At 58.2% G+C, this 23,454-nt stretch overlaps 1 protein-coding gene across 3 annotated transcripts; it reads left to right on the top strand.

The window, feature by feature from the left end:
* The first annotated feature begins 354 nt into the window (after positions 1-354).
* IGF2BP2 (insulin like growth factor 2 mRNA binding protein 2) lies at positions 355-23,078 on the top strand. Of its 3 annotated transcripts, none has more exons than XM_054074508.1 (17): positions 355-635; positions 1,069-1,129; positions 6,943-6,991; positions 7,359-7,410; positions 8,103-8,166; positions 9,171-9,443; positions 13,782-13,916; positions 14,334-14,456; positions 14,715-14,850; positions 15,056-15,184; positions 16,082-16,102; positions 18,449-18,517; positions 19,157-19,273; positions 19,681-19,755; positions 20,084-20,215; positions 20,415-20,528; positions 21,743-23,078. In XM_054074508.1, exons 1-17 carry the CDS (start codon positions 446-448, stop codon positions 21,830-21,832), a joined length of 1,830 nt encoding a protein of 609 aa, XP_053930483.1. In that variant the 5' UTR covers positions 355-445; the 3' UTR covers positions 21,833-23,078. The 3 variants fall into 3 exon arrangements, with proteins under 3 accessions (XP_053930483.1, XP_053930482.1, XP_053930484.1); XM_054074507.1 differs by having other exon boundaries at positions 16,079-16,102; XM_054074509.1 differs by lacking the exon at positions 16,082-16,102 and having other exon boundaries at positions 356-635.
* The last annotated feature ends 376 nt before the right edge of the window (positions 23,079-23,454 follow it).

Raw genomic sequence — 23,454 nt, 5'->3', positions numbered from 1 at the left:
CCGACCCCATCCCATCCCTCTCATTCCATTCCATCCACTCCATCCCATCCCTCTCATCCCGCCCAATCCACCCTGCAACATCCCATCCCTCTCATCCCACTCCACCCTGCCCCATCCACCCCATTCCATCCACTCCATCCCATCCCTCTCATCCCACCCCATCCCATCCACTCCATCCCATCCCATCCACCCCATTCCATCCACTCCATCCCATCCCTCTCATCACATCCATCCCACCCCATCCCACCCCATCTCATCCACTCCATCCCATCCCATCTCATCCCATTCCATCCCATCCACCCCATCCCACCCCACCCCTCCCCGCCCCACCCGCCCCTCTCCGCGGTCCCCCCGGGGGCGGTGCCGGTTGCGGCTCCTCCCGCGGCCGCTCGGGGTCTCGGGCGGACCCCGCGGGGCGGTGGGGGGGGGACTCTCGGCGACCCCCATGAAGCGCCGGAGGATGAACAAGCTCTACATCGGCAACCTCAGCGCCGCGGCCACCGCCGAGGACCTGCGGCGGCTCTTCGGGGAGAAGCAGCTGCCGCTGAGCGGGCAGGTCCTCCTCAAGCCCGGCTACGCCTTCGTGGATTACCCGGACCAAGCCTGGGCCGTCCGCGCCATCGAGACCCTCTCGGGTGAGGCTGCGCCCCCCCCGCGCCCCCTCCCGCGGGACCCCCCGCGCATCCCCCGCTCCCCCCGCTCCCCCCCCCCCGCCGCTTCCCGGCTCTTTCCACCCTCGCCCGGATTTTTCGCCGATTATTTCGTTCGATTTTATTGAGCGGCCGCGGGGCCGGGACCCCCCGAGCCCGCCGCGCCCCCCGCGCCCCCCGCCTCCCCCGCGCCTGTGTACGAGGGGCGCGGCCCCAACTCGCGGGGGGCGCGGGGCAGAGGGCGCCCCAAGGCGGGGGGGGGGGGTCGGGGGGGCCGGGAGGGGTTCGGGGGGCGGCGGGGAGCGGGGCTGTGGGCAGGGGGAGGCTGTGGGGTGCCGGGGGTGGGGGGGGCAGCCCCCCGCGCTGGGGAGGGGGGGGCGGCTGGAGGCGGGGATGCTGAGCCCCCTCTCTCCCGCAGGGAAAGCGGAGCTGCATGGCAAAGTGATGGAGGTGGATTATTCCGTGCCTAAAAAGCTCAGGTAACCCCCCCCGCGCCCCCCTTCCCCCCCCCCCGGCGCCCCCTCCCCGCCGGGCGGTGGGGGCTGCGCACCCCTCGGCTTTCGCTCCGGGAAGCGGCGGCGAAGAGCACCGCCCGCCCCGAGCGCGGCAGCCGCGCTCTGCGGGGGGAAAACACAGGGAAAAAAGCCCTTTCCCCGCTCTTCTCCCGGGCTGTACCCGGGGGGGTCCCGCCCAGCGCAGGGGCTGCGGGCGCCGTCGGAAAACGTTGTTTTTAATAAGCGCTTCGGCGATTTGCTCTTCCCCAACACTTCTTCTCCCTGCGGTTACGCCGCCGGCGGATCCCGGCGCTCCGCGGGTTTGGGGTCGGGATGGAATGGTGCCCTCCCGGCCCCCTCAGGTGTCGGGGTGCAACGGGACCGCGCGATTCCGTGGCGGAAACCCAAGGCGGGGGCGCGTGGCGTAGGTGCCCCCCGGCAGGGGGTCTCGGCCCCACCGCCACCGTCTGCCGGGGTGAAAGGTCCGGGGCGGCCCCGCCGTTGGGTTCGGTGCCGGTGCCGGGGGTCGGGGCTGCGTTGGGAGCCGTGGGGCGATGCTGTTGTGTAATGACGGCCCGGGCCCGGCATCACGTGTGCCCCAGCGGGGTTTCTTCCTCGCCGGGGATCACACGCGCTCGTTCCTTCCAAAGAGCCTTCGAACCCCGAGCGAACCCCCCCTCGGATCCCTGTTCGGGGCTGAGCCTCCCCCGGTTGTGCCGCCGGTGACTGTGGAAGAGGGATGGAGCCAGAAATGGGGAGTTCGGGAAGAGCGCTCGAGTGGCGGCTCCATAGGATCTCGTGGACGGAGAGGATGTAAACAAGGAGCCTCCCCGCACCTCAGCCCTCCGCGGCGCTGGGATGCTCCGCGCTCCATCCCCAGCTTCACAGGAGCATCACTGCTGGTTTATTTTCCTTCGGTCGGTTCGTAGCTGGCTCCGAGTGTTCCATTCCAGCTCCGCTCCCTGGGTTATCGGGACCTAATTTAAGCCGATATCTTATTTTCCTGGGCGAAACCAGCGCACTCTGCCCCGAACGAGCCCGTCCCGGCGGCAGGGCCGTGCCTTCACCCCCGGAGAGGGCAGGGTGGATTTTTATCCTGTGATTTTTGGCCGGGAGCGGAGCCTCACGTGGGTTTGTTTTCATCCCCTTCCACCCCCAGCTTTGAAATTTGTAGAAAATGTGAGTTTTGCAGTTGCAGCCCAGTCCCGGAGAAGGCGCTGGGATGGCAGGGCCGCTCCGGTGGGTAGAATCCACGTTAGTTAAGTAAGTTTATGCTTTTAACTGGGTTTGGGAACCCGGAATCCTCCTTGGCTTTGGGCCCCCGGCGTTCCTGCGTCACAGGGATGGGGACCAGGCGGTGCCGTGCCCGCTCCCGCCCCTCCGCGTTCACCTGCGCCGCTTCGTTTTTATACCTAATATATCATCTTATAAGATATCTACTATATTATCTATATTTCTATATAATATCGAGACGTTCCACTAATTTATAGGCATAGAAATATGGTTCAATAAGAAACGGGCTGGAAAACCGCGGGGAAGCAGGGCAGGGCTTTGCCGAGGAGCTGCTGGTTGGCGTTGTTTGTGGTGCAGGAATTGAACGCGAGCGTAGATCCCGCCTGGCACGAGTTAAAAAATCAGCCGTTCTGCCGCCATGCACACGGTTCGGGCTCCTATAGGAAGGACCCAACAGTGTCTCGATTGTTTTTATCCCTTGTAGATGCTGCGTTGGACGTGGGAGAAGGGAAGGGGGAAAAAAAATCACCCTCTTGTTTCCTTTTTTAACCAACGCATAAAAAATTTAAATCGATTTAAAATTTAAGTGAATTTTAAAATTTAAATGCGTTTAAGAAATTAATTTATTTTTTGAAACACTCCTAAAAATTTTGAATTAATTTTTAAATCCAGTAGGAGCAGGGAATACTTTTTATCTGCTTAAAGCGAGGCGATGCCTTCCTGCTCCTAGAGTGCTTTGTATCCGGACTGTGGAGGCAAGGGGAGCGTCCGCATCTTCTCCCTCCGGGATAGCTCGTGCATCTCTGGAACTCTGGAAAATCCGGTTAAAAGGGGAAAAAGACAGGCGTAAAACCATGAGGATTGGTGGTGAAATGCATTTCCAGGGCTGAGGCTCATCTACGAGGGCTGGGTGAGAGTGATGAGTTTAATAAGCAGCGAAGCCCAGTCTGACGTCTCCAAATAGGGGAGATTTTGGGGTTCCTGACGCTCAAAGTGCCTTTTAATTTCTGCTTCAGCTGTGAGGAGAAATAAAAGCCCAAAGGACGCGGGCAGCGCGGCTGTCGGCGAGCGCTGGGGCCGAAAGCCCTCTGAGAGCAGTAATAATAATAATAACAACAACAATTTGTGCTGTTCTAGGAAATGGCAAAACCGGGGTGGTTTTGCTCCGGGTGACGATGGCAACACCCGCCCGGGCAGCTGTGGTTTTATGGGATCTGCAGGATTTTCTCCTGTTTCACAAGGAATTATCCTTAAAGAAGTTTCCTCTCGGGAGCATCAGCTCAGCTCTCATTTCCGCGTATTTTAGCTTTCCTTATTTGTTTTCCCTCACCTTGTTGCTTTCAAACCCCAAACGCCGGCGCTGTTAAGGCTTGAGATCAAGGGACGAACCCGTTGGTCTCCCCACAGGGAGCCCCTCTTCCCTTTCCTGGGCCCTAATTGCTCGTCATCCCGCGATGCTTCGTTATGGGGGGAGGAAGTACTCCTGCAGATTGGTTCTGTTGGCAAGAAAGCCCCCAGCAGCCGGAAAAACACAAGAGGAGCAGGAAAAATCCTCCGGGGATCTCTGGTTCCCATATCTCTAGTTTAGAAAATATCTCTAATTTAGAAAATATCTCTAACTTAAAAAAAAAAATCAGAGGAACCCAAGGAGGCAGAGGAGATTTTGTCCGGCCGCAGCGTGGGGGGGGTTTGTGGTGCTTCACAAGGGGAATCCAACGCGCTGGGGGTTTTCTTGTGTGTTGGGTGACACTGGATCTGGAGCGGAATTCTGAGCTCCAGTGGGGATGCTCTCGGTCCTGGCCCAGGCTTTAATGAGGATCTTGCGGTATCTTTTGTATCGACATGAATTAATAATGCATCTTTTAGTATTTAAGGTGTTTATATATAAAGAAAAGATACTGTATATATGAAGATAGTCTTTATAAAAAGGATAGTTGTGTCTTTTCTTCATATATAAAATATATGTATTATTATTATTATTTATCTATACTTTTACCTTGCATATAAAAAAATGAGGAGCTCAACATGAGCGAGCAGTGTGTGCTCACAGCCCAGAAACCACCCGTGTCCTGGGCTGCATCCGGAGCTGTGGGACCAGCAGGGAGGGAGGGGATTCTGCCCCTCTGCTCCGCTCTGAGAGACCCACCTGGAGCCCTGGGTCCAGTTCTGGAGTGCTCAGCACAGGGAGGACATGGAGCTGTGGAGTGAGTCCAGAGGAGGCCATGGAGATGATCCAAGGGCTGGAGCAGCTCCTGTAGGACAGGCTGAGAGAGTCGAGGTTGTTCAGCCTGGAGAAGAGGATGGGACCAGGGCAGCATCAGGGATGGGACTGGAGTGGCATCAGGGACGCAGAGATGGGAATAGGGTTGGTGTCAGGGATGCGGGAATGGGAATGAGGTGGCATCAAGGACAGGAGCAGAGTGGCGTCAGGGGTAGGAATGGGGTGGCATTTGGGATGCAGGGATGGGAGGGTGGGGTGGTGTCGGGGCGGGGAGCAGGATGGGGATGTGGGGAAGGAAGCGAGGTGCCATCAGGGATGCAGGATGGTGCGTGGGTACAGAGGATGCAGAAGGGTGACCAAGGCCATGCTGTCCATGCCACATCCTTTTCTTTTCCCCCCTCCTTTTCCCCTATCCCTCCTCCCTTTCTTTTCCCCTTTTCCCTCCTCCTTTTCTTTTCCCCTTTCCTACTCTTTTTCCTTCCTCCCATTAACCTGGCGCAGCCCTGACAGACGGGAGCTGGTGCCCCCCAGCTCCGTGGGGCAGGTTGCTCGTCCTGCCCGAGAGGACAGGGCTTTAACATGAACGGATTTTAATTCCTTAAGAGCGTCAAGGCAAAGCCGCCGGGCTGGGAGGGGAACTGGATGCTCGTGACAACTGGGCTAAACTGGGGCAGCTCTTTAATGCTTATCCAGCCCGGCGCTGATGGAGCTGTTTCTCATTAAGATCTGCTGCTGGATCGGGTTGGGCGAGAGCAGAACTTGTTGAGGATGACCCTGATAGACTGAAAAAAACACAGATAATTAGGAAAAGAGACAAACCCGATGGCTACTTTATCCCTGCCCGCTTAGGGGACCTCCCTGTCTCGGGCTCTGAGCTGCTGAGCCTGGAAAGCTCAGGTGGGACAGGGTTTGGACCTCAGCATCTCTTGATGGTGCTCATCAGCATCACTTTCTGTAGACGTTTTCTTCCCTGGGACAAACATTTCCTGAGGCGGACAGGGCTGCCTGGAGACCCTTGGTTTCCACCATGTTTCCCCTCTTTATTTTCCTCCCGAGTTCTCTGAAAAACTGATTTTTATTGAAATCAGGAGCTGTCGGACAGGGTTTTCTCCTGTCAGCACCAGCTTGAGGTGGAAGGTGGTAAAATCCCTTTCTGGCTTTGTTACAGTGAGGAATTACAAAGCTTGGAAAGAAAAAAAATCTCCATTTAATAGGGCAGAGCGTGGTGCAGCCAACAGAGATCCCACGGCATCAAAGCCAGCTTGGAAATGGAGTTGGAAGTGGGGATGTGCTGTGGTGTCCTGCCGGACGGTGAGGTTGCCTGGCACCGTGCTCTGGTCCTTCTCTTTGGGTGTTTTGGGAAGTGAGGGTGAGCAGAACGGGGGTTGATGAGGTGGTGCTGATCTGTTCTGATCAGAGCGTTAGAGCTGGACCAGGTGGGAACACAGGACACTGCTTTTGTCGGAGCCGATGGACTACAGGCAGGATTCCGCGTGCTGATCTGGGTGGACAGTGAGTGGATCACTTTGTGGCTTTACTGGATCCTCCATGGACTTGGGTGTCTCAAAACTCCCCACTACCCAAGGACATCTTCTTGCAGCCAGGCTGGGGCGGTGTTGGTGGTCATTACCTCTTGGGAAGCCTTTGCAGCCCTTTCTGTGCCTTCGGGTGCCTGACGGTGAATTTGGCATGTGACCACGTGGGGTTGGGAGAGCAACCATGGCAAGGATGGGTGTGTGACCGCGTGACGCTGGCTGTGTAGCCACGGTAAGGTTGGGTGTGAGATCATATTAGGTTAGGAGTTCAACCATGGCACGGATGGGCGTGGGATCATAGGAGGTTGGGAGCGCCATCAGGCACGGCTGGGTGTGTTGGCCAGCTCCAAGGGCCGGCCTCCGAGGAGATGTGTTTAGGTTTCCTATGGAAAGTGGCTCCACGGAAGTGGTGGACATCAGTAGAATACGCCTTTGGAGAGCCTCTTCAGGGGATAGCAGGGCTGGCTGTGGTGGGATTTGGGGTCCTGCCCCCCTGGGTGGTCAGGGCTATGCGTGCTCACCCCCCAGCTGTGCCTGTGTGGCCAGGAGTCCGCAGAGGCTCATCTCAGGAGGTCCCCTTGGAAACCCATCAGCCGGCATGAGGAGAGAGCGTTCCCGAGGCAGCTCCTACAGTGACTGGGGTGAGGGAGAGAGGAGCGGCGTTCCCGGGGGCCGAGCTGCTCCAGCTTGGGGTGGGGAAGCGGGATGCTCTGGGAAGTTCTCACCAGTTGCCGTCCAGTTCCCGGGAAGCCTTTCTGCTCCTGCCGTGTGGTGCCTGCAGACCCTGATCCAGGGCTTTGTCTTTGCAGGAGCAGGAAGATCCAGATCCGAAACATCCCCCCGCACCTGCAGTGGGAGGTAAGAAGCGGACGATGCTGAAAGCATCCCGTTCATCTCCTTCTCCGTCAGTCGCACCGAGCAGTACGAGCTGCACTGCCGGAGCGCGTGATCTGCACGTGGGCCACCCGTGAACTCCCCAGTGACCCCGGGAGGGAGGTGGAGCAGGAACTGGGCTCCATCTCCCGTCTGCTTGTGCACGCTGGAGCTGTGGGACAGCGTGGGGCAGTGGGGCGTCGTTGGGGTAATGGGATGGAGGTGGGTGAAGGCATTTGAGCAGTTGAGTGGTGCAGGCTCTTTGGAGGCTCTCTGCGAGTGAAGGCTCTTGGCTGCCTGTCCGACAGCCCTTCCTGCCTTCCTCACCGGCCCTGTTTTTGCTCCGCCTCAGGTGCTGGATGGCCTCTTAGCTCAGTATGGGACAGTGGAGAATGTAGAGCAAGGTAAGATGTCCAGCGTGGTGGTCCCTGTCTACCCAAAAGTCCCAGAGCTTCTCCCCAGCTCTGTCCACACTGGAGAAAACCCGGTGGGAGGAACCCCGGTTTTCCCAGTCATTGGTATTGGGTTGAAATGGATTTTCCTGTGGACTCCAGCCCTGCTCACAGAGGTGGGGCCACTGTCCAGTGGTGGGAGGGCATGGGCCATCGGTCCTCCATCCTCAGGGCTTCTCCTGGGTGCTGACAGGTGAAACCCCACTTGTCACAGAATCACAGAGCGGTTTGGGTTGGAAGGGACCTCAGAGCCCATCCAGTCCCACCCCTGCCATGGGCAGGGACACCTCCCACTGGATCACGGGCTCCAAGCCCCATCCAACCTGGCCTGGAACCCCTCCAGAGATGTGTCCCCACAAGTGAAAATGAGCTGCGTGTTGTTTTGGACCTGAAGTCCAGCCACACATCCTCCTGGGCGAGGGTGGCAGGATCTGGCCTTGGCACCTTCTTGTCTTTTGCCAGCCCGGCCCCATCCTTGTGCGGGAGGAAAGCAGAGTGGTGCCCGGGCTGTGCCCCATGGGACAGGCGTGACCCTGCCACTGTCCCCACCTGCATCCCCACGCTGGGGTGTTTCGGGGGAGGCAGGAGTGGTGGTGACGTCTCCTCTCCTGCTCTAAACGCTCCTTCTCTTGCTCTTCCCCCAGTCAACACAGACACAGAAACAGCCGTTGTCAACGTGACCTACGCAACTAAAGAAGAAGCAAAAGTGTAAGTGGAGTTTGGCTCATTTTGTCCATGTTTGCAAGTTTGCTGATGTCACCAAGGTGTGTGGTGTGGCCGACACGCTGGAGAGAAGGGATGGCATCCAGAGGGACCGGCACAGGCTGGAGAGATGGGGCTGTGGGAACCTCACACGGTTCAACCAGGCCAAGGGAAAGGTCCTACCCCTGGGTCAGGGCAATCCAAGCACAAATCCAGGCTGGGTGGAGGATGGGTTGGGAGCAGCTCTGAGGAGAAGGACTTGGGGTGCGGGGGAGGAGGAGCTCAACATGAGCCGTCAACGTGTGCTCACAGCCCAGAAACCACCCGTGTCCTGGGCTGCATCCAGAGCAGTGGGATCAGCAGGGAGGGAGGGGATTCTGCCCCTCTGCTCCGCTCTGAGAGACCCACCTGGAGCCCTGAGTCCAGTTCTGGAGTCCTCAGCACAGGGAGGACATGGAGCTGTTGGAGTGAGTCCGGAGGAGGCCACGGAGATGATCTGAGCGCTGGAGCCTTCCTTGATGAGGACAGGCTGAGAGAGTTGGGGTTGTTCAGCCTGGAGAGGAGAAGGCTGTGGGGAGACCTTAGAGCAGCTTCCAGTGCTGAAAGGGGCTCCAGGGAAGCTGGGGAGGGGCTCTGGATCAGGGAGGGCAGGGACAGGGTGAGGGGAATGGTTTTGATCTGAAAGAGGGGAGATTGAGATGAGATCTTAGGGAGAAATGTTTTGCTGTGAGGGTGGGGAGGCCCTGGCCCAGGGTGCCCAGAGCAGGGGTGGCTGCCCCATCCCTGGAGGGGTTCCAGGCCAGGTTGGATGGGGCTTGGAGCCCCTGATCCAGTGGGAGGTGTCCCTGCCTGTGTCGGACTCTGGCTTCCTGTGGCCACCTTCTCCAGACTGGGGAGGAAAGAAGATTCAGGGTTGGAGAGGGACCGTGGTCTGCAGGGTCAGCAAGCTCTGGAGATGTACCCATCCATGGCCAGCCCCTCTCCACCCCTCACCTCTCACTACGTTGCAGAGCAATTGAGAAGCTGAGCGGCCACCAGTTTGAGAACTATTCCTTCAAGATTTCCTACATCCCGGATGAAGAGGTGAGCTCCCCTCCGCCCCCGCTGCGATCCCGCCGCGGGGGCCACTCTTCCAGGGAGCGGGGCTCTTCCCCGGGGGGCTCCTCGCAGCCCAAACAGCTCGATTTCCCACTGCGGATGCTGGTGCCCACGCAGTTTGTTGGTGCGATCATAGGAAAGGAGGGCTTGACCATAAAGAACCTTACTAAGCAAACTCAGTCCAAGTAAGTATCTTGAATGGTTTCCTTTCCTTCTGTAGGTTGCCAGCATGGATCCTCCATGCGCTCGGGGCTTTAAAGTGCCGATTTCTTGGGGTGCAGCCTTCATGGGATGGCGGTAGAACCCATGTCCTAAACCGTTCCTGCTGGCCAGGGTGGTCTGGGTGCAGCAAGAGGGGGATGTGCACTGGAGCTGCCCTGGAATGGGTTTCTGAAGCCTCCTCACAAGAAAGGCTGGGAATGAGGCCTCAGGGACAAAGGGGACGTTTGGGGATACGGGGCCGGGCAGTCCTAGTTGTGGTGGTCCTTCCCCTTGGGATGTGCCCATCCGGCAGCGCCCTGTGGGGGCTGGAGCTGCTGTAGGGGGAGCGGGGACACCCTGGGAGCGCTGCCTTGAGAAGGATGGGCTTTTGGTGACTATTTGAAGCCCTTTTCTGGCAATCTAATACTTCTCTTTTGGAAAAAAAAAGGGGAGGGGGGCACTATTTTGCCAAAGGTTTCCATGTTTCTCTTGCTGATGTTCACATTGATTTCACCTCTTGATTTTCTGCATGGTTTTCCCGCATGGTTTGTTCCTGCCCGGATTTGTTTGTGTTCAACCCAAAGCTGTCTCCTCCCATTCTCATCATCCTGAACCTGGTGATCCCACAGGACATAGGACTCCTGTACCAGACCATCTCCAGGGCTTCCTAGTTCTCAGAGAAGCTTTGAGAGGCAAATTGTTGGGTAATAGCACATCCGCTTGAGCAGGGGGGAGCACGAGATGCCGCTCTGCAGCCGAGCGAGCTGTGCCCAGGGTTGGGTTGGTAGGAAGAGGTTGGTACAGAAGAGGGGCCGATGCGTAGGGAGAGGAGCTCCTCAAGGTGGGCCACCCCTAGAGCATGGTCACCAGGTAGCCGAGAGCTCGTCCCTGTTGGCCGCAAGCCCTTCTCCTCCAGGTGAGTCTCCTAGTGTGACAAGCAGTGGGTGTTGCTGTGTCCTTGCCACCCAAGACTGGAAGGTTGCCCTTTGCAAGCCCTGAGCCTGGTGAGGAAGGTGGGAGGCCCTGGTTGGCAGTTTCTTGGGACCACGAGGCCAAATGCTGCTGCCTGGAGAGGTGCTGCTGCCGAGCTGTCCCTTCTTGTGGACTGACTCCCTGCCCCTGCACCGAAGACCTAATGCTGTGGAGGAAGGCCGTGCTCTGTGCTTTCACTGCTCCTGACGGGCTCAAGGAGACCATGTGCAATGGAAGGCCACAAGCTCCACTCCTGCCCGGGACAAGGGGGAGCTGCGTGCACCCTGGTGAGACCGTTGCCTTCATCCTGCAGCTCTGTCCCTGCTCCAGCTGCCCTCGCCCACCAGGGTGATGATCCTGGGAACGAGGGTGCTGGTGAGCATCCTGGTGACTGCTCCTACCCAGAGCAATGCTGGTTCCTGGATTCCTCTGGCCATGTAGGACTTCAGCTCTGTCTCCACACACGGTGTTGCCCAGAGACGTTCCTGAGCTCCAGGGGACAAAACTGTCCCCAGGTGGAGCCGTCTTCTTCCTTGGCTGAGGAGGAGCCTGGACCAAGAGCCCACCTCTCCAGATGACCTTCCACAGTGGTTGCGGCCCTTGTAACCTGATGAGGAGAGGTCCGTTGCTACCAAGAAGCCATAGAGCCAGGATAATCCTTATGTCCATCCAGGAGAGGACCTACCTTGAGGGGACTGTCCCTCATGGCCACCACTCTGAAGCACTCCCAGCGCCAACCCCCCAAAAGTCTCCTGGAGGTTTTTCCTGCTGCACCATGGGCAAAGCTGCCCTGTGCCTGTCCCGCCATCCGCGGCGCCAGCGGCCCTGGGCTCTCCTGCCTGCAGCACGGAGCTGCTGATGAGGTGAGGGGACTGAGGGACACCTCCATCCTCCCACTGGGATGGAGCTGCACAGCAGCAGCACTGAGCCGTGCTGGGAAGTCCGGAGACCTCCTCCACCCTCCAGCTCTTTGAGGCAGGATGTACCGTAACACAGCGGCTCCTTCGTGGCTCCCCATTTTCTCTCTGCCAACTGAGCTCATGCCTGCGTATCCAAGTTTGGGATGGGTTGGAGGTCAGCCAGAAGCCTGGCCCGTGTCCCTCTCCTGGGCTTGTCCAGGGTACCCATCACTTTGGTGCTTCTGTTCAGCTCATCTTGGCCTTTCTTTGGAGCAAAGGCTCAGCTCCGTGTCCCATCTCCACCAGCCTCAGCCACTCATGGGTTCAGGAAGCTGCCTGCAGGGTTTGTTGGGTCAGACGTGGATTCCTCATTGGTTGCCCTTGGCTTGGAACGTCAACCTGGTGTGACAATGCGGCACCACTCTGGAGGATGGGCCTGTCGTCCCCTCTTGTGGCACGTTGTGATGTGTTTGCCTTCTCTCCGGTGGAAGGGGTGGCAGTGGGTGTCCCGATGCCTGCCAGGATCTGCCTCTGAAGGAACAGATCCTCCAAATCGACCTGATGGAACTCCACAGCTTGGAGAACCTGAAGAGGGTGTCACACAGCATGCAACTGGGTCTCCATGTGCCGTAGACATCATCAAAGGGCAGGGAATGCTCAGCAGTGCCAGTATCTCCAGCACATCTTTGCGCAGTCCGAGCAGGACCGGTCTCCTGCCTGAAGCTGTGGGAGATCTGGAGAGATGTAACTTGGAAAGGGGATCAGACTCTGTCTTCATTCCATCTTCATTGCTCAGATGAAGCCATGCTGGGAAGCCCCCTTTGGAAGCAGGTGGCGCAGGCTCTTCTCTTGTCTTGGGGAAGGTTCATCAAGTGGTTTGGGTTGGAAGGAACCTCAAAGCCCATCCAGTCCCACCCCTGCCATGGGCAGGGACACCTCCCACTGGATCAGGGGCTCCACGCCCCATCCAACCTGGCCTGGAACCCCTCCAGGGATGGGGCAGCCCCCACTGCTCTGGGCACCCTGGGCCAGGGCCTCCCCACCTGAACAGCAAAACATTTCTCCCCAAGATCTCATCTCAGTCTTTCCTCGTTCAGCTGAAAACCATTCCCCAGCCTTCTCTTCTCCAGGCTGAACAGCCCCAACTCTCTTAGCCTGTCTTCGTAGCAGAGGTGCTCCAGCCCTCGGATCATCTCCGTGGCCTCAAAGGTCCCCCAGCTGCTCCCCCTCAACCTGTAGATGAAGCTTCCTTGTTCCTAGGCACTGGTTCATGATTTCCTGGAAAAGCTGAGCTGTGCAGACCCACCAGGACCCTGCGGCATCCAAGTGTGGTGCTGCTTAGGGGTGACTGCACCACAACCCTTGGCCTTTGCACGCACAGCAGCACCCATGAATGATCCCAGTCAGGATGAGGACCTTTTATGGAAACAGAGACATGGCCGGAGGGCGCTGTGTTGGAGCTGAGTACTGGTGGCATTCGTTGAGGGACTGAGCAGCTGCTGCCACACCTTCTGAGATGATCTGGGCCAGCCCAGCCCTCGCTACAGCAGCTATAGGGACACCGAGGTGGTGGCTGATGGCTGCGTGGCATCATCAGTCTGTGGGAGGACGTGTGAACTCACGTGGAGAAGATGGAAAGGTTGCTTACCCCTGTTCTTCAAGAGGTGCTGTTGGCATGCGGGAGTCTCCTACCCTGCTTTCCTCTCTCTCTCAGGGCCTTTGCCATGTATGGTTCAGTGGTGAGGAGCGAGCTGGAGGCACGTGCCTCCTCCCCACTGAGCTGAGGGGAGGACCAGAGGAGCTAGAGCACCGTCCCTGCCGGGGCGCAAGGGAAAGCTTTCTGGTCTCCCGCCGAAGGGCATGAGTACAAGCGCTGTTGTTGACGTGTGTCTCCTTGTCATGGCAAGTGCTGCCTACGGGTAAGTTGACTTTGTCCCGAAGGACACGAGGCAGTCGTGGCCACCGCTGGTCGCTGGAAAGCCTTGGGTGTTGTGTGGAGAGAGATTGAGGTTGGAAGGGACCTCTGGAGTCCTCTGATCCGGTCTCCTGCTCCAAGGGGACTGGCGTCAAAGATGATAGACCAAGTTACTGAGGGCTTTGTCCAGTTAAGGATGTGTTCCTCCCTTTCTTGATGCATCGTTGGACGTTTGTGGATGTCTCTCAGCTCCCAGGCAAATCTCAGGGCATAAAGGTGAACGTAGCTCAAATGTGATCTAAACCAACTGAAGCAAAGCACTGCCTGGGCTTGCGTGAGACCAGATTGATGGTAGATGTTCATCAATGAGATCCAGGTTCACCCCAAAGCTTGAGCAGGTGTTGAAATGAGGTTTTCTGTGAAGAGCAGGCTCAGCTTCTGAGCTCTCCAAAGCCTTTGTGTGACACCGGGTGCATCTCAGGGGGCTCCTCAGATGCGTCTCAGGGGGCTCTTCTCTGCTGGTTGTTTTGCCGTAGGGTTGACATCCATCGGAAGGAGAATGCTGGTGCCGCTGAGAAGCCCATCACCATCCATGCCACACCAGAGGGGTGCTCTGAAGCGTGTCGAATGATCCTTGATATCATGCAGAAGGAGGCCGATGAAACCAAATCGTAAGTGGCTCTGGCTCCATGGAGTGGAAGGGTTGGGTGGAAAGGAGGTAAATTCAGGCATCTGTGGAGAAGAAGCCATCTCCTGTCACCCCCACCTTTGGAGAGAACCGCTGGCATTTGGAGTTTCAGGATAGAGTCATGGGTCGTGGCAATTTAATAACTTCTCCATGGGGTGGTTGACAGTGCTGTCGAGAACAGAAGCTCAGGTGGGTCTTGGGAGGACATAGGCAAACTTGGAGAACAAAATCCCATGAAATATAGATCTGCCATTGGGCTTAGGAAGTCCTTGAGTTCCTGTTCCCCAGAAGCTGAGGGGATACAGTGGTGGGAAGCGGTGGTGATTTTTCTCTCCTTCCACCATATCATTAGTCCCCATTGCTGGTGGACTTTAGATTTTATTATTTGAATCCATTTCAGAGCAGAAGAGATTCCCTTGAAAATCCTTGCACACAACAGCCTGGTGGGGAGGTTGATCGGCAAGGAGGGCCGCAACCTTAAGAAGATCGAGCAGGACACGGGCACGAAGATCACCATCTCCCCGTAAGTCCTGGTGAACACCGAGCCACCCTGCTCCATCCGACATGGTTCAGGTAGAACCGGAACCAGCAGACAGAGACATTGCATCCTCCCACACACGTTTCCCATCCCGGGTGGGCGTTGCTCGTCCCAGGCGTTGGGCGGGGAGAGGGCGTGTGGTTCCACATTGTCTCAGGGGGGAACCCTCATCTTTGAGCTCCCTTATGTTTTTTGACTAGAGAACCCCCAGTAACCGTCTCTCTGGATGTATCTGTGGGGTAGTTTGCAGGATTTAACCATTTATAACCCTGAGCGGACCATCACGGTGAAGGGCAGCATGGAGGCATGCTCCAATGCCGAAGTGGAGATCATGAAGAAGTTGCGAGAGGCCTACGAGAACGATGTGGTGGCCGTCAATGTAAGCTCCCAGCCCTCCTGCCTGGGATGCCCTTGCTTTAGAGCCACTGCTGAGGTGGCCAGAAGAAAACTGGGGTGGGGGGAGGGGGTTGTTGATCCGTTCCATCAAGGGTTGGCCCTCACCCATCATATCCACTCTGCGTGATGAGAACCCCAAAAGCTCCACTTGGCCTATTACTTATTTCTTCTTGTGTTTACTTTCTCAGCAACAAGCCAACCTGATCCCAGGATTGAATCTCAGCAGTTTGGGCATCTTCTCAACGGGGTTGTCCATGCTCCCATCCACCCCGAGGGGGCGAGGGGCGGCGGCGGCTGCCCCATACCACCCGTTTGCAGTAAGTGCAAGAGGCTTTGGGGGAATGAGGGGGGCATTCTTGGGGGCAGAATGGTCTGTAGGCTCTCCTGCTATAGCTCTTGCCCTTGGGTGGACATCGTAGCTGTAGGAGCCATCTCACGGGGAGCTTTGAGCAAGAACTCTGACTCTTGGCCATTTGGGGGAGATGCTCAGCGAAGTGGAGAAGACAGTGAATGACTGTGGCTTGTCCCTCCTTGGATGTAGCTCCCCGGGAAGATCAGCTGCGTCCCCATGTTGTGCTGCGCTTGGTTTCACCAGTCTTTAAGGACTGGCTGTGTCCCGAGGGTGTGCTGCTGGGGCGGCCCACGATGATGCCGGCATGGAAGAAACGCGTAGGTGGTCTACAGCCCTGACCCCAAACTCACCACCGGGTTTTGGTGGTGTGGACTCGGTTGTGCCCTGTGGCCGTGGTGGCCACGTGAACGCGCCGGCATCGTCTCAGGGCACACGGAAGGGGCCGAGCAGCGCGCCCTGTGCAGCCACTACCCTTGGCCCTGCCCCGGCACCCGGGGGGTTGCGCTGGCGGGGAGTTGAGCTTCACCTGGTTTCGTAGGCAAGGGCTTTCCTGTCTCCTGGGGCGCTGTGGCTGCCGAGACCTGGGCCGAAGGGAGACTCGGAAGCGGCTTCAAAACCGCAGAGGCCAGGGCAGCGTTGGGAAGACGCTGATGGAGTCTTCCCATCAGCGAAGTTGGCCAAAGTGCTGATGGAGAAGGTCCATCCCCAGCCCAGTGGCACATGCAGAGCACCCTTAGGACAGTCGGGCTCTGTGGCCCACGTTGACCTCTCTAAATCCACCCGCTGAGAGACTTTGGCTGCACGGCGACCATCGCATGGGTTCATTTACTTTCCTGTTTTCTTTTCCTGGCGACGCCAGCAGCAGAGCGGGCGGAGGAGAACGGTGAGTGCCAGGCTGGTGGGGCGAGGGTTTGGAGGAGTTGTGGGGGTGGTGGCCCTGGAGGGCCCCGAGAGGGGTGGCTGCAGAGGGGAGGATGCTCTGCCTGCCTCGGCCGCCCGAGCAAGCACAGCCCGCGGGAAACCTTAGACCTCATCACGGTGCACAAGTCCCTGGCAGAAGGTTGTGGTGAGGGGGGCGCTGGGCTCTGCTCCCCAGTGACAGACGATGGATGGGATGAGAGGAGATGGCCTCAGGTTGCACCAGGGCAGGATCAGATCGTACATTGGGAAACATTTCTTCTCCGAAAGGGTTCTCAGGCCCTGTCAGAGGCTGCGCAGGAGGTGGTGGAGTCCCCATCCCTGGAGGGGTTTAAGAGGTCGATGAGGTGCCAGGGGTGGTTTAGTGGTGGGCAGAGATGGTTGAGCTTGATCACCTCAGAGGTCTTTTCCAAACAAATGATTCTATGATTGTATGAAAGTTCTGCTTGTGCGTGTGTTGGGGTGATGGAGAGGAGCCGGGCAGCTCTCGTGAAAGGCAGCGCTTGGTGTGGGCTTCTTCACCCCAAGGCTTTGTGTTTAAGCCACCCTGATGAATCCAAGAGGAGCCATCGCCTCTGCCAGCATTTTTTATAGTAAAACATGGAGGAGACGAAAGAGAAAACCAAACGGGAAAGCAGCCTGGCTCTGTGGCAGGTGCCACCGGTCCCAGTGGAGGCCCCAGGGCTCCATTGTGGGCCCAGGTCTGTTTAACATCTTGATGTGTGGTCTGGATGAGGGCATCAAGTGCCCTCTCAGTGAGTTTGCAGATGACACCAAACTGGGCAGAAGTGTGGATGTGATGGAGGACAGGAGGGCTCTGCAGAGGGACCGGGCCAGGCTGGATCCATGGGCCAAGGCTCTGCAGAGGGACCGGGACAGGCTGGATCCATGGGCCAAGGCTCTGCAGAGGGACTGGGACAGGCTGGATCCATGGGCCAAGGCTCTGCAGAGGGACATGGACAGGCTGGATCCATGGGCCAAGGCTCTGCAGAGGGACTGGGACAGGCTGGATCCATGGGCCAAGGCTCTGCAGAGGGACATGGACAGGCTGGATCCATGGGCCAAGGCTCTGCAGAGGGACATGGACAGGCTGGATCCATGGGCCCAGGTTCAATGAGGCCAAGTGCTGGGTCCTGCTCTTGGGTCACAACAACCCAAGAATCGTCCTGCCCAGCACAGTGGTGGAGTCTCCATCCCTGGAGGTGTTCAAAAGACAGATGGATAAGATGCAAAGAGATAGGGCTTAGTAGTGGACAGGTACAGAGAATCATGGAATGGTTTGGTTTGGAAGGGCTCTCAAAGCCCATCCAGTCCCACCCCTGCCATGGGCAGGGACACCTCCCACTGGATCAGGGGCTCCAAGCCCCATCCAACCTGGCCTGGAACCCCTCCAGGGATGGGGCTGTAGAGCGTTGGAGTCCTGGCAAGGGTGGAGGATGGCAAAGGAGCTTATGGTGAAAGGAGGAGCTGAGGACACCTGGTGCCCATCTCAGCTGTGAGCACGAGCTGGACAGGAGAGGACATGGTGGTGTAGGAGATGTGGAGCAGCCTGTGACCAGAAGAAGAGGTTGGGTGTGGAGAGTGTGAGCTCAGAGCAAGGAGAAGCAAACTGACCTCAGCACAGCGAGTTTGGAGGGCTGCGAGCAAGAGCAGTGTCTGGTGTGTCCAGGGGAGCTGGGTCTTCTGCTCCCAAAGAAATGTGGTTTGCTGGAAGCATCTGGTTGCACTTGCCTAGATCCAGAGCAAGAGAGTTGTGTCTGCTGCCAGGAGAAAAGTCCAATGTATTTGGGACATGGAAGAGTTGAGGGGTTGGGCTGAGCTGGGTTGGGGTGCTGAGAATCCCACTGCTTTTCCCCTCTCCTCATCCTGGGTCTTATGGAAGCAGCATCTTCAACCTTTGCTTTTTCTTCTGTTGGAACCGGAGAAGGGAAATGGTGATGGAAATCTGAGCCAAACCAGATGTTCTGCACAGGTCTCACCGAACCCCCACCTTCTCCACAGGGGCCCCGTCGTGGCCACAGCCCTGGTTTGGCTTTCCAAGGTTGTTGGCTGCTCCAAGAGGCTGTAGGGGCCGAGTTTCTGCTACAAATGCTGGCAGGACACAGCCAAAAAGGGCAGCCGGGAGGGACTGGGGTAACGGGGAGCCCCAGTCCCCCTCCCGGCCCCGCTGCAGGCGCAGGATCGGGGCTACGTGTTGCCCTACAGGAGGGGCCCCAGGGATTGTCCCTTGCTCTTCGTCAGGCTGGGGGCAGCTGGGAAGGGGCTGGAATGCTGGGGGTGTCCCTGACCCTCATTTTCTGTCCCACCACAGAGCTCCTCACCGTACCTCTCCGGTCTGTACGGAGCCCCCCCCGCCGGCACCTTCCCCCATCAGCACCCGGTAAGTGCCGCGGCACCCCGAGCGGTGGGGCCAGCAGGGAGGGGGGGTCTGTCCCCTCTGCGCCGCTCGGGGACACCCACCTGGAGCCCTGGGTCCAGCTCTGGAGCTGTTGGAGCGAGTCCAGAGGAGGCCATGGAGATGACCCGAGGGCTGGAGCAGCTCCTGTGTGAGGACAGGCTGAGAGAGTTGGGGTTGTTCAGCCTGGAGAGGAGAAGGCTGTGGGGAGACCTTAGAGCAGCTTCCAGTGCTGAAAGGGGCTCCAGGAAAGCTGGGGAGGGGCTCTGGATCAGGGAGGGCAGGGACAGAATGAGAGGGAACAGTTTTGACCTGAAAGAGGGGAGATGGAGATGAAATCTTAGGGAGAAATGTTTTCTGTGAGGGTGGGTTGGCCCTGGCCCAGGGTGCCCAGAGCAGTGGTGGCTGCCCCATCCCTGGAGGGGTTCCAGGCCAGGTTGGATGGGGCTTGGAGCCCCTGATCCAGTGGGAGGTGTCCCTGCCCATGGCAGGGGTGGCACTGGATAGGTTTTAAGGTCCCTTCCGATCCAAACCATTCCATGACCTCATGATCTTCCCTCTGGCACCGTGGGGAGGGTGGGCAGCTGCTCCTCTGACCGTCTCCCTCTTCTGTGCCCTCGGCAGCTGCCGGAGCAGGAGGTTGTGAACCTGTTCATCCCAACGCAGGCGGTGGGGGCCATCATCGGCAAGAAGGGGCAGCACATCAAACAGCTGGCACGCTTTGCCGGCGCCTCCATCAAGGTGAGCAGGGTGCCGTGGGGCCAGTCCCGGGAATCGGGCCTTGGTTTCTCCTTCCACCTGACGAGGGTGGCAAAGTGGAGCTTTTGGGAAGCAGTTTTGGTCCTCAAATTAGGAAAAACCCAATTCTTTGCTTGGGAAAGGGTTGCTCCTGCTTGGGAAGGGCTCCCCATTGATTGGGAAGGGGTTACTCCTGCTTGTGGTGTGCTCCAGCTTGAAAAGGGGATGCTCCGGCTCGGGAAGAGGTTACTCCTGCTCGGGGGGTGGTCTGGCTTGGGAAGGAGACACCCTTGCTTGGGAAGGGTAGCTCCTGCTTGGGAGATGCTCCTGCATGGGGGTTCCTCCCATGTAGGGAAGGGCTTGCCAAGGCAGGGCCACTTTCACACCCCTTCTCTGCCACCCCTCCGCAGATCGCCCCGGCAGAAGGCCCCGAGGCCAGCGAGCGGATGGTCATCATCACGGGGCCGCCCGAGGCGCAGTTCAAGGTGGGCAGGATGGGGAACGGAGGCTCCTTGCTCAGAGGTTTTGGTGCTGCTGGGCATGGGCTCATCACCCCCCTTGGGGAGGGGGACACAGTGGGCACCATCAGGACCCGCCCACTGGTTTTAATCAGAGAGCAGAGGATGGTTTGGGTTGGAAGGGCCCTCAAAGCCCACCCAGTCCCACCCCTGCCATGGGCAGGGACACCTCCCACTGGATCAGGGGCTCCAAGCCCCATCCAACCTGGCCTGGAACCCCTCCAGGGATGGGGCAGCCACCGCTGCTTTGGGCACCCTGGGCCAGGGCCTCCCCACCCTCATATCTCCTTCCCAGGCCCAGGGGCGAATATTTGGGAAGCTGAAAGAGGAAAACTTCTTTAACCCAAAAGAAGAAGTGAAGCTTGAAGCCCACATCAAGGTGCCTTCCTTCGCCGCTGGCCGTGTGATCGGCAAAGGTGGCAAGACGGTAGGTGAGGGGCGCCGGGATACTCCCTCTGCTCCACAGCTGCGGAGCTGGGCATCCCCCTGCACCCCTGCTCGTCCTGGGGACAAAGCCGTCCTCCAGCAACGCCTGGACCCCAGCCGGCTGGGAGCCAGGGGGCCACTGGCAGAGGAGCGTTGCGGCTGTTCCACAACCAAAGCCAAAGCTCTGTTGTTTGCTTCAGGTGAACGAACTGCAAAACTTAACGAGTGCAGAGGTCATCGTGCCGCGAGACCAAACCCCGGACGAGAACGAGGAGGTCATCGTTAAAATCATTGGGCACTTCTTTGCCAGTCAGGTAAGGTCCGGCCAGTGTTCCCAGCTGGTGTCATCCATCAAGGAAAGCCGCAGAGCACGCGGGGGCCTCAGCATCCTGAGCTCTGTTCTGGGTGGCTCCTGAGCACCCCGGGGGAACACTCAAGGTGTGTGGGAGGGTGGGCCCTGCTCTGCGAGCATGAAAGTTATGGATTGGCCCAATTTAGCTCAAAGATGTGTCTGTGTAGTGGCTGCTGGGCTGTGAATGGGCTACTCGCCTGTGTCCAGCTCTGGAGTCCTCAGCACATGGACTGTTGGAATGGGTCCAGAGGAGGCCATGGAGATGATCCGAGGGCTGGAGCAGCTCCTGTATGAGGACAGGCTGAGAGCGGTGGGGTTGTTCAGCCTGGAGAGGAGAAGGCTGTGGGGAGACCTTAGAGCAGCTTCCAGTGCTGAAAGGGGCTCCAGGGAAGCTGGGGAGGGGCTCTGGATCAGGGAGGGCAGGGATGGGGTGAGGGGAAATGGTTTTCAGCTGGAAGAGGAGAGATTGAGATGAGATTTTAGGAAGAAATGCTTTCCTGTGAGGGTGGGGAGGCCCTGGCCCAGGTTGCCCAGAGCAGTGGGGGCTGCCCCATCCCTGGAGGGGTTCCAGGCCAGGTTGGATGGGGCTTGGAGCCCCTGATCCAGTGGGAGTGTCCCTGCCCATGGCAGGGGGTGGGACTGGATGGGCTTTGAGGTCCCTTCTAACCCAAACCACCACATGATTCTATTATATTTTTAAAGGTATTTATTTCTCTATATGTAAGTGTATACATCTGTATAGATGCACATAAATATGATGTTGTCAGGGCAATACTGGTGGCATCGAGTATGGCGCTGGTGGGGACCTGCAGTGCTCTACTTCACAGAATCACAGAATGGTTTGGGTTGAAAGGGCCCTCAAAGCCCATCCAGTGCCACCCCTGCCATGGGCAGGGACACCTCCCACTGGATCAGGGGCTCCAAGCCCCATCCAACCTGGCCTGGAACCCCTCCAGGGATGGGGCAGCCACCACTGCTCTGGGCCAGGGCCTCCCCACCCTCAGCATGAGTTTCTCCCTAATGTCCAATCTCAATCTTCCCTTTCCAATTTGGCTGCATTCCCCCATCCCATCACCCCAGGCCCTCGGCCACGCTCTCGTGCCGTAGTTAAGCTCTGGGCCGTGGTGGGCCCCTCTGCTGGCGGAGCCCCCCACGGCGGTTCTCGCTTCCCCGCAGACTGCACAGCGCAAGATCAGGGAGATCGTCCAGCAGGTGAAGCAGCAGGAGCACAAACCCGCCGCGGGCGCCCCGCAGCACAGCAAGTGAAGCTCCGGCCGTGCCGCCCAGCGCCGCCCGAGGAATGTACCCCCACAGCCGCTCCGGGGCGCGAACCAAAGACCCCCCTGAGCCCCTCGTCCCGCTCCGGGGCGCTGCCGGGCTGCGCAGCGAGGGGCACGGCCAGGGCTCTCCCACCCCGGCGCCTCCCGACGCCACCCTTTTAGTTGGACTAACATAGGCAGAGAGAGAGAGAGAGAGGTTTGCTTAAGTTTTTATTTCCCCCAAGCCCACCCGTTCTTCCCCCCGGCGCGGCCCGAGGAGCTCGCCCGACGCGAGGTGGGGGCTGCGGCGGTCGGCGGGGTTCGACTGAATCCATCGATAACGAGAATAACGCCGGGTTTTTAAGTTTTCTAAGGGTTTTTGGGTTTTAATTCTATTTTTTTTTTTAATTTCAGGGTTGGTGGGAGGTTTGGGCTCAGCACAAGTGGGTATTTTAGGTGATTTAAGGAAAGGAGCTCGTCCATTGGTTCTCGGTAGTGGAGCAGGGAGGCAGGAGCGCCAGCAGGGGAGGAAGGGGATGAAGGAGCGTTAAAAAGCCATTTCTTAAGGGCTTCGAGCAGAGCAGTGCCTGTATGAGCCAGCGGAAGGGATGCCACCTCCTAACAGAGGAATCTCTCTTTCCCACCCCTTTTCCTCTTTGCTTCAGAGTCCAAAAGCAGGGTTTGCACCCCTTTTGTCCCCCCCTTTCTCTCTCTCCATCACTGCTTATCGCCACCGTCCCCGGAGCAGCAGCCCCGCCTTGGGCAGGGATCCTTGGGGAAGGATTGCAGGGAGAGGAGGGAAAACCCCACATTCAGAAGAGGTTGGGAAAACAACCAGCAAAATTGGTTTCAAATTCAAGCTCCCCCCGGACACAAAAACTACCTCAGGTTCTCGTACCTCAGCACCTTGCGCTTGTGTTTCCCCTGTAGAGGTTTTTCTATGCCTTGTAAAAGTGAGCGTTGGAGCATTTTTTTTTTCCGATTATTTTTTTAATTAAAACAAGAAAAAAAAACGGGAGTTGGAGAATGGTCTCGACCAAGGCAGCTGCGAGGCGGGAGGAGGACACCAGCCCGCGCGTCCCAGAGCTCTGCTCCTTCTGCTCGCTGAGGGCCAGTGGCCGGCGCTTCGGAGACAGCTGAGAAGCTATTAAAAAGGAAAAAAAAAAAAAAAAGGAAAAAAATCCAACAAAACCCAAATGTAAAAAAAAAAAGGTAGAAAGGAAAAAAGCCAAGGAAAGGGGTGAAGCAAGAGGAGGGAGGGGAGCAGTGCCGGGGTGCGGGGCGAGCACCGCGGGCTGTGCCGTCGCATTTCCCTCAGCTGGGAAGGGTTCAGGGAAAAATTCACCCAACAGCAACAAAAAAAAGAGAAATATATCCCGCTAACACGAGCCGGAGTGTGTGTGCAGTGCTTGCTTTCGAGGGCCTTGCGCTGGGGAGGGCCAGACTGGGCTCGGGGTGTCTCCCCTGGTCCCCCATTTCCCTGCCGCTGGCACCAGGGCCAGCCTTGGAGGAGACGATGGGGATGGAGGGTGCACGGGTGCTGCGGTGGGCACGGAGGGGTCCTGCGCTGGCAGGGAGGGGTTGGCAGGCGTTGCCCTTTCCCCAGACAGCCCTGAGGAAAGGAGACTG

The sequence above is a fragment of the Cuculus canorus genome, chromosome 9 (assembly GCF_017976375.1).
Source record: "Cuculus canorus isolate bCucCan1 chromosome 9, bCucCan1.pri, whole genome shotgun sequence".
Classification (NCBI taxonomy): domain Eukaryota; kingdom Metazoa; phylum Chordata; class Aves; order Cuculiformes; family Cuculidae; genus Cuculus; species Cuculus canorus.
The sequence above is the reverse complement of the archived record's forward strand: the minus strand, read 5'-3'. Positions and strand labels throughout refer to the sequence as shown.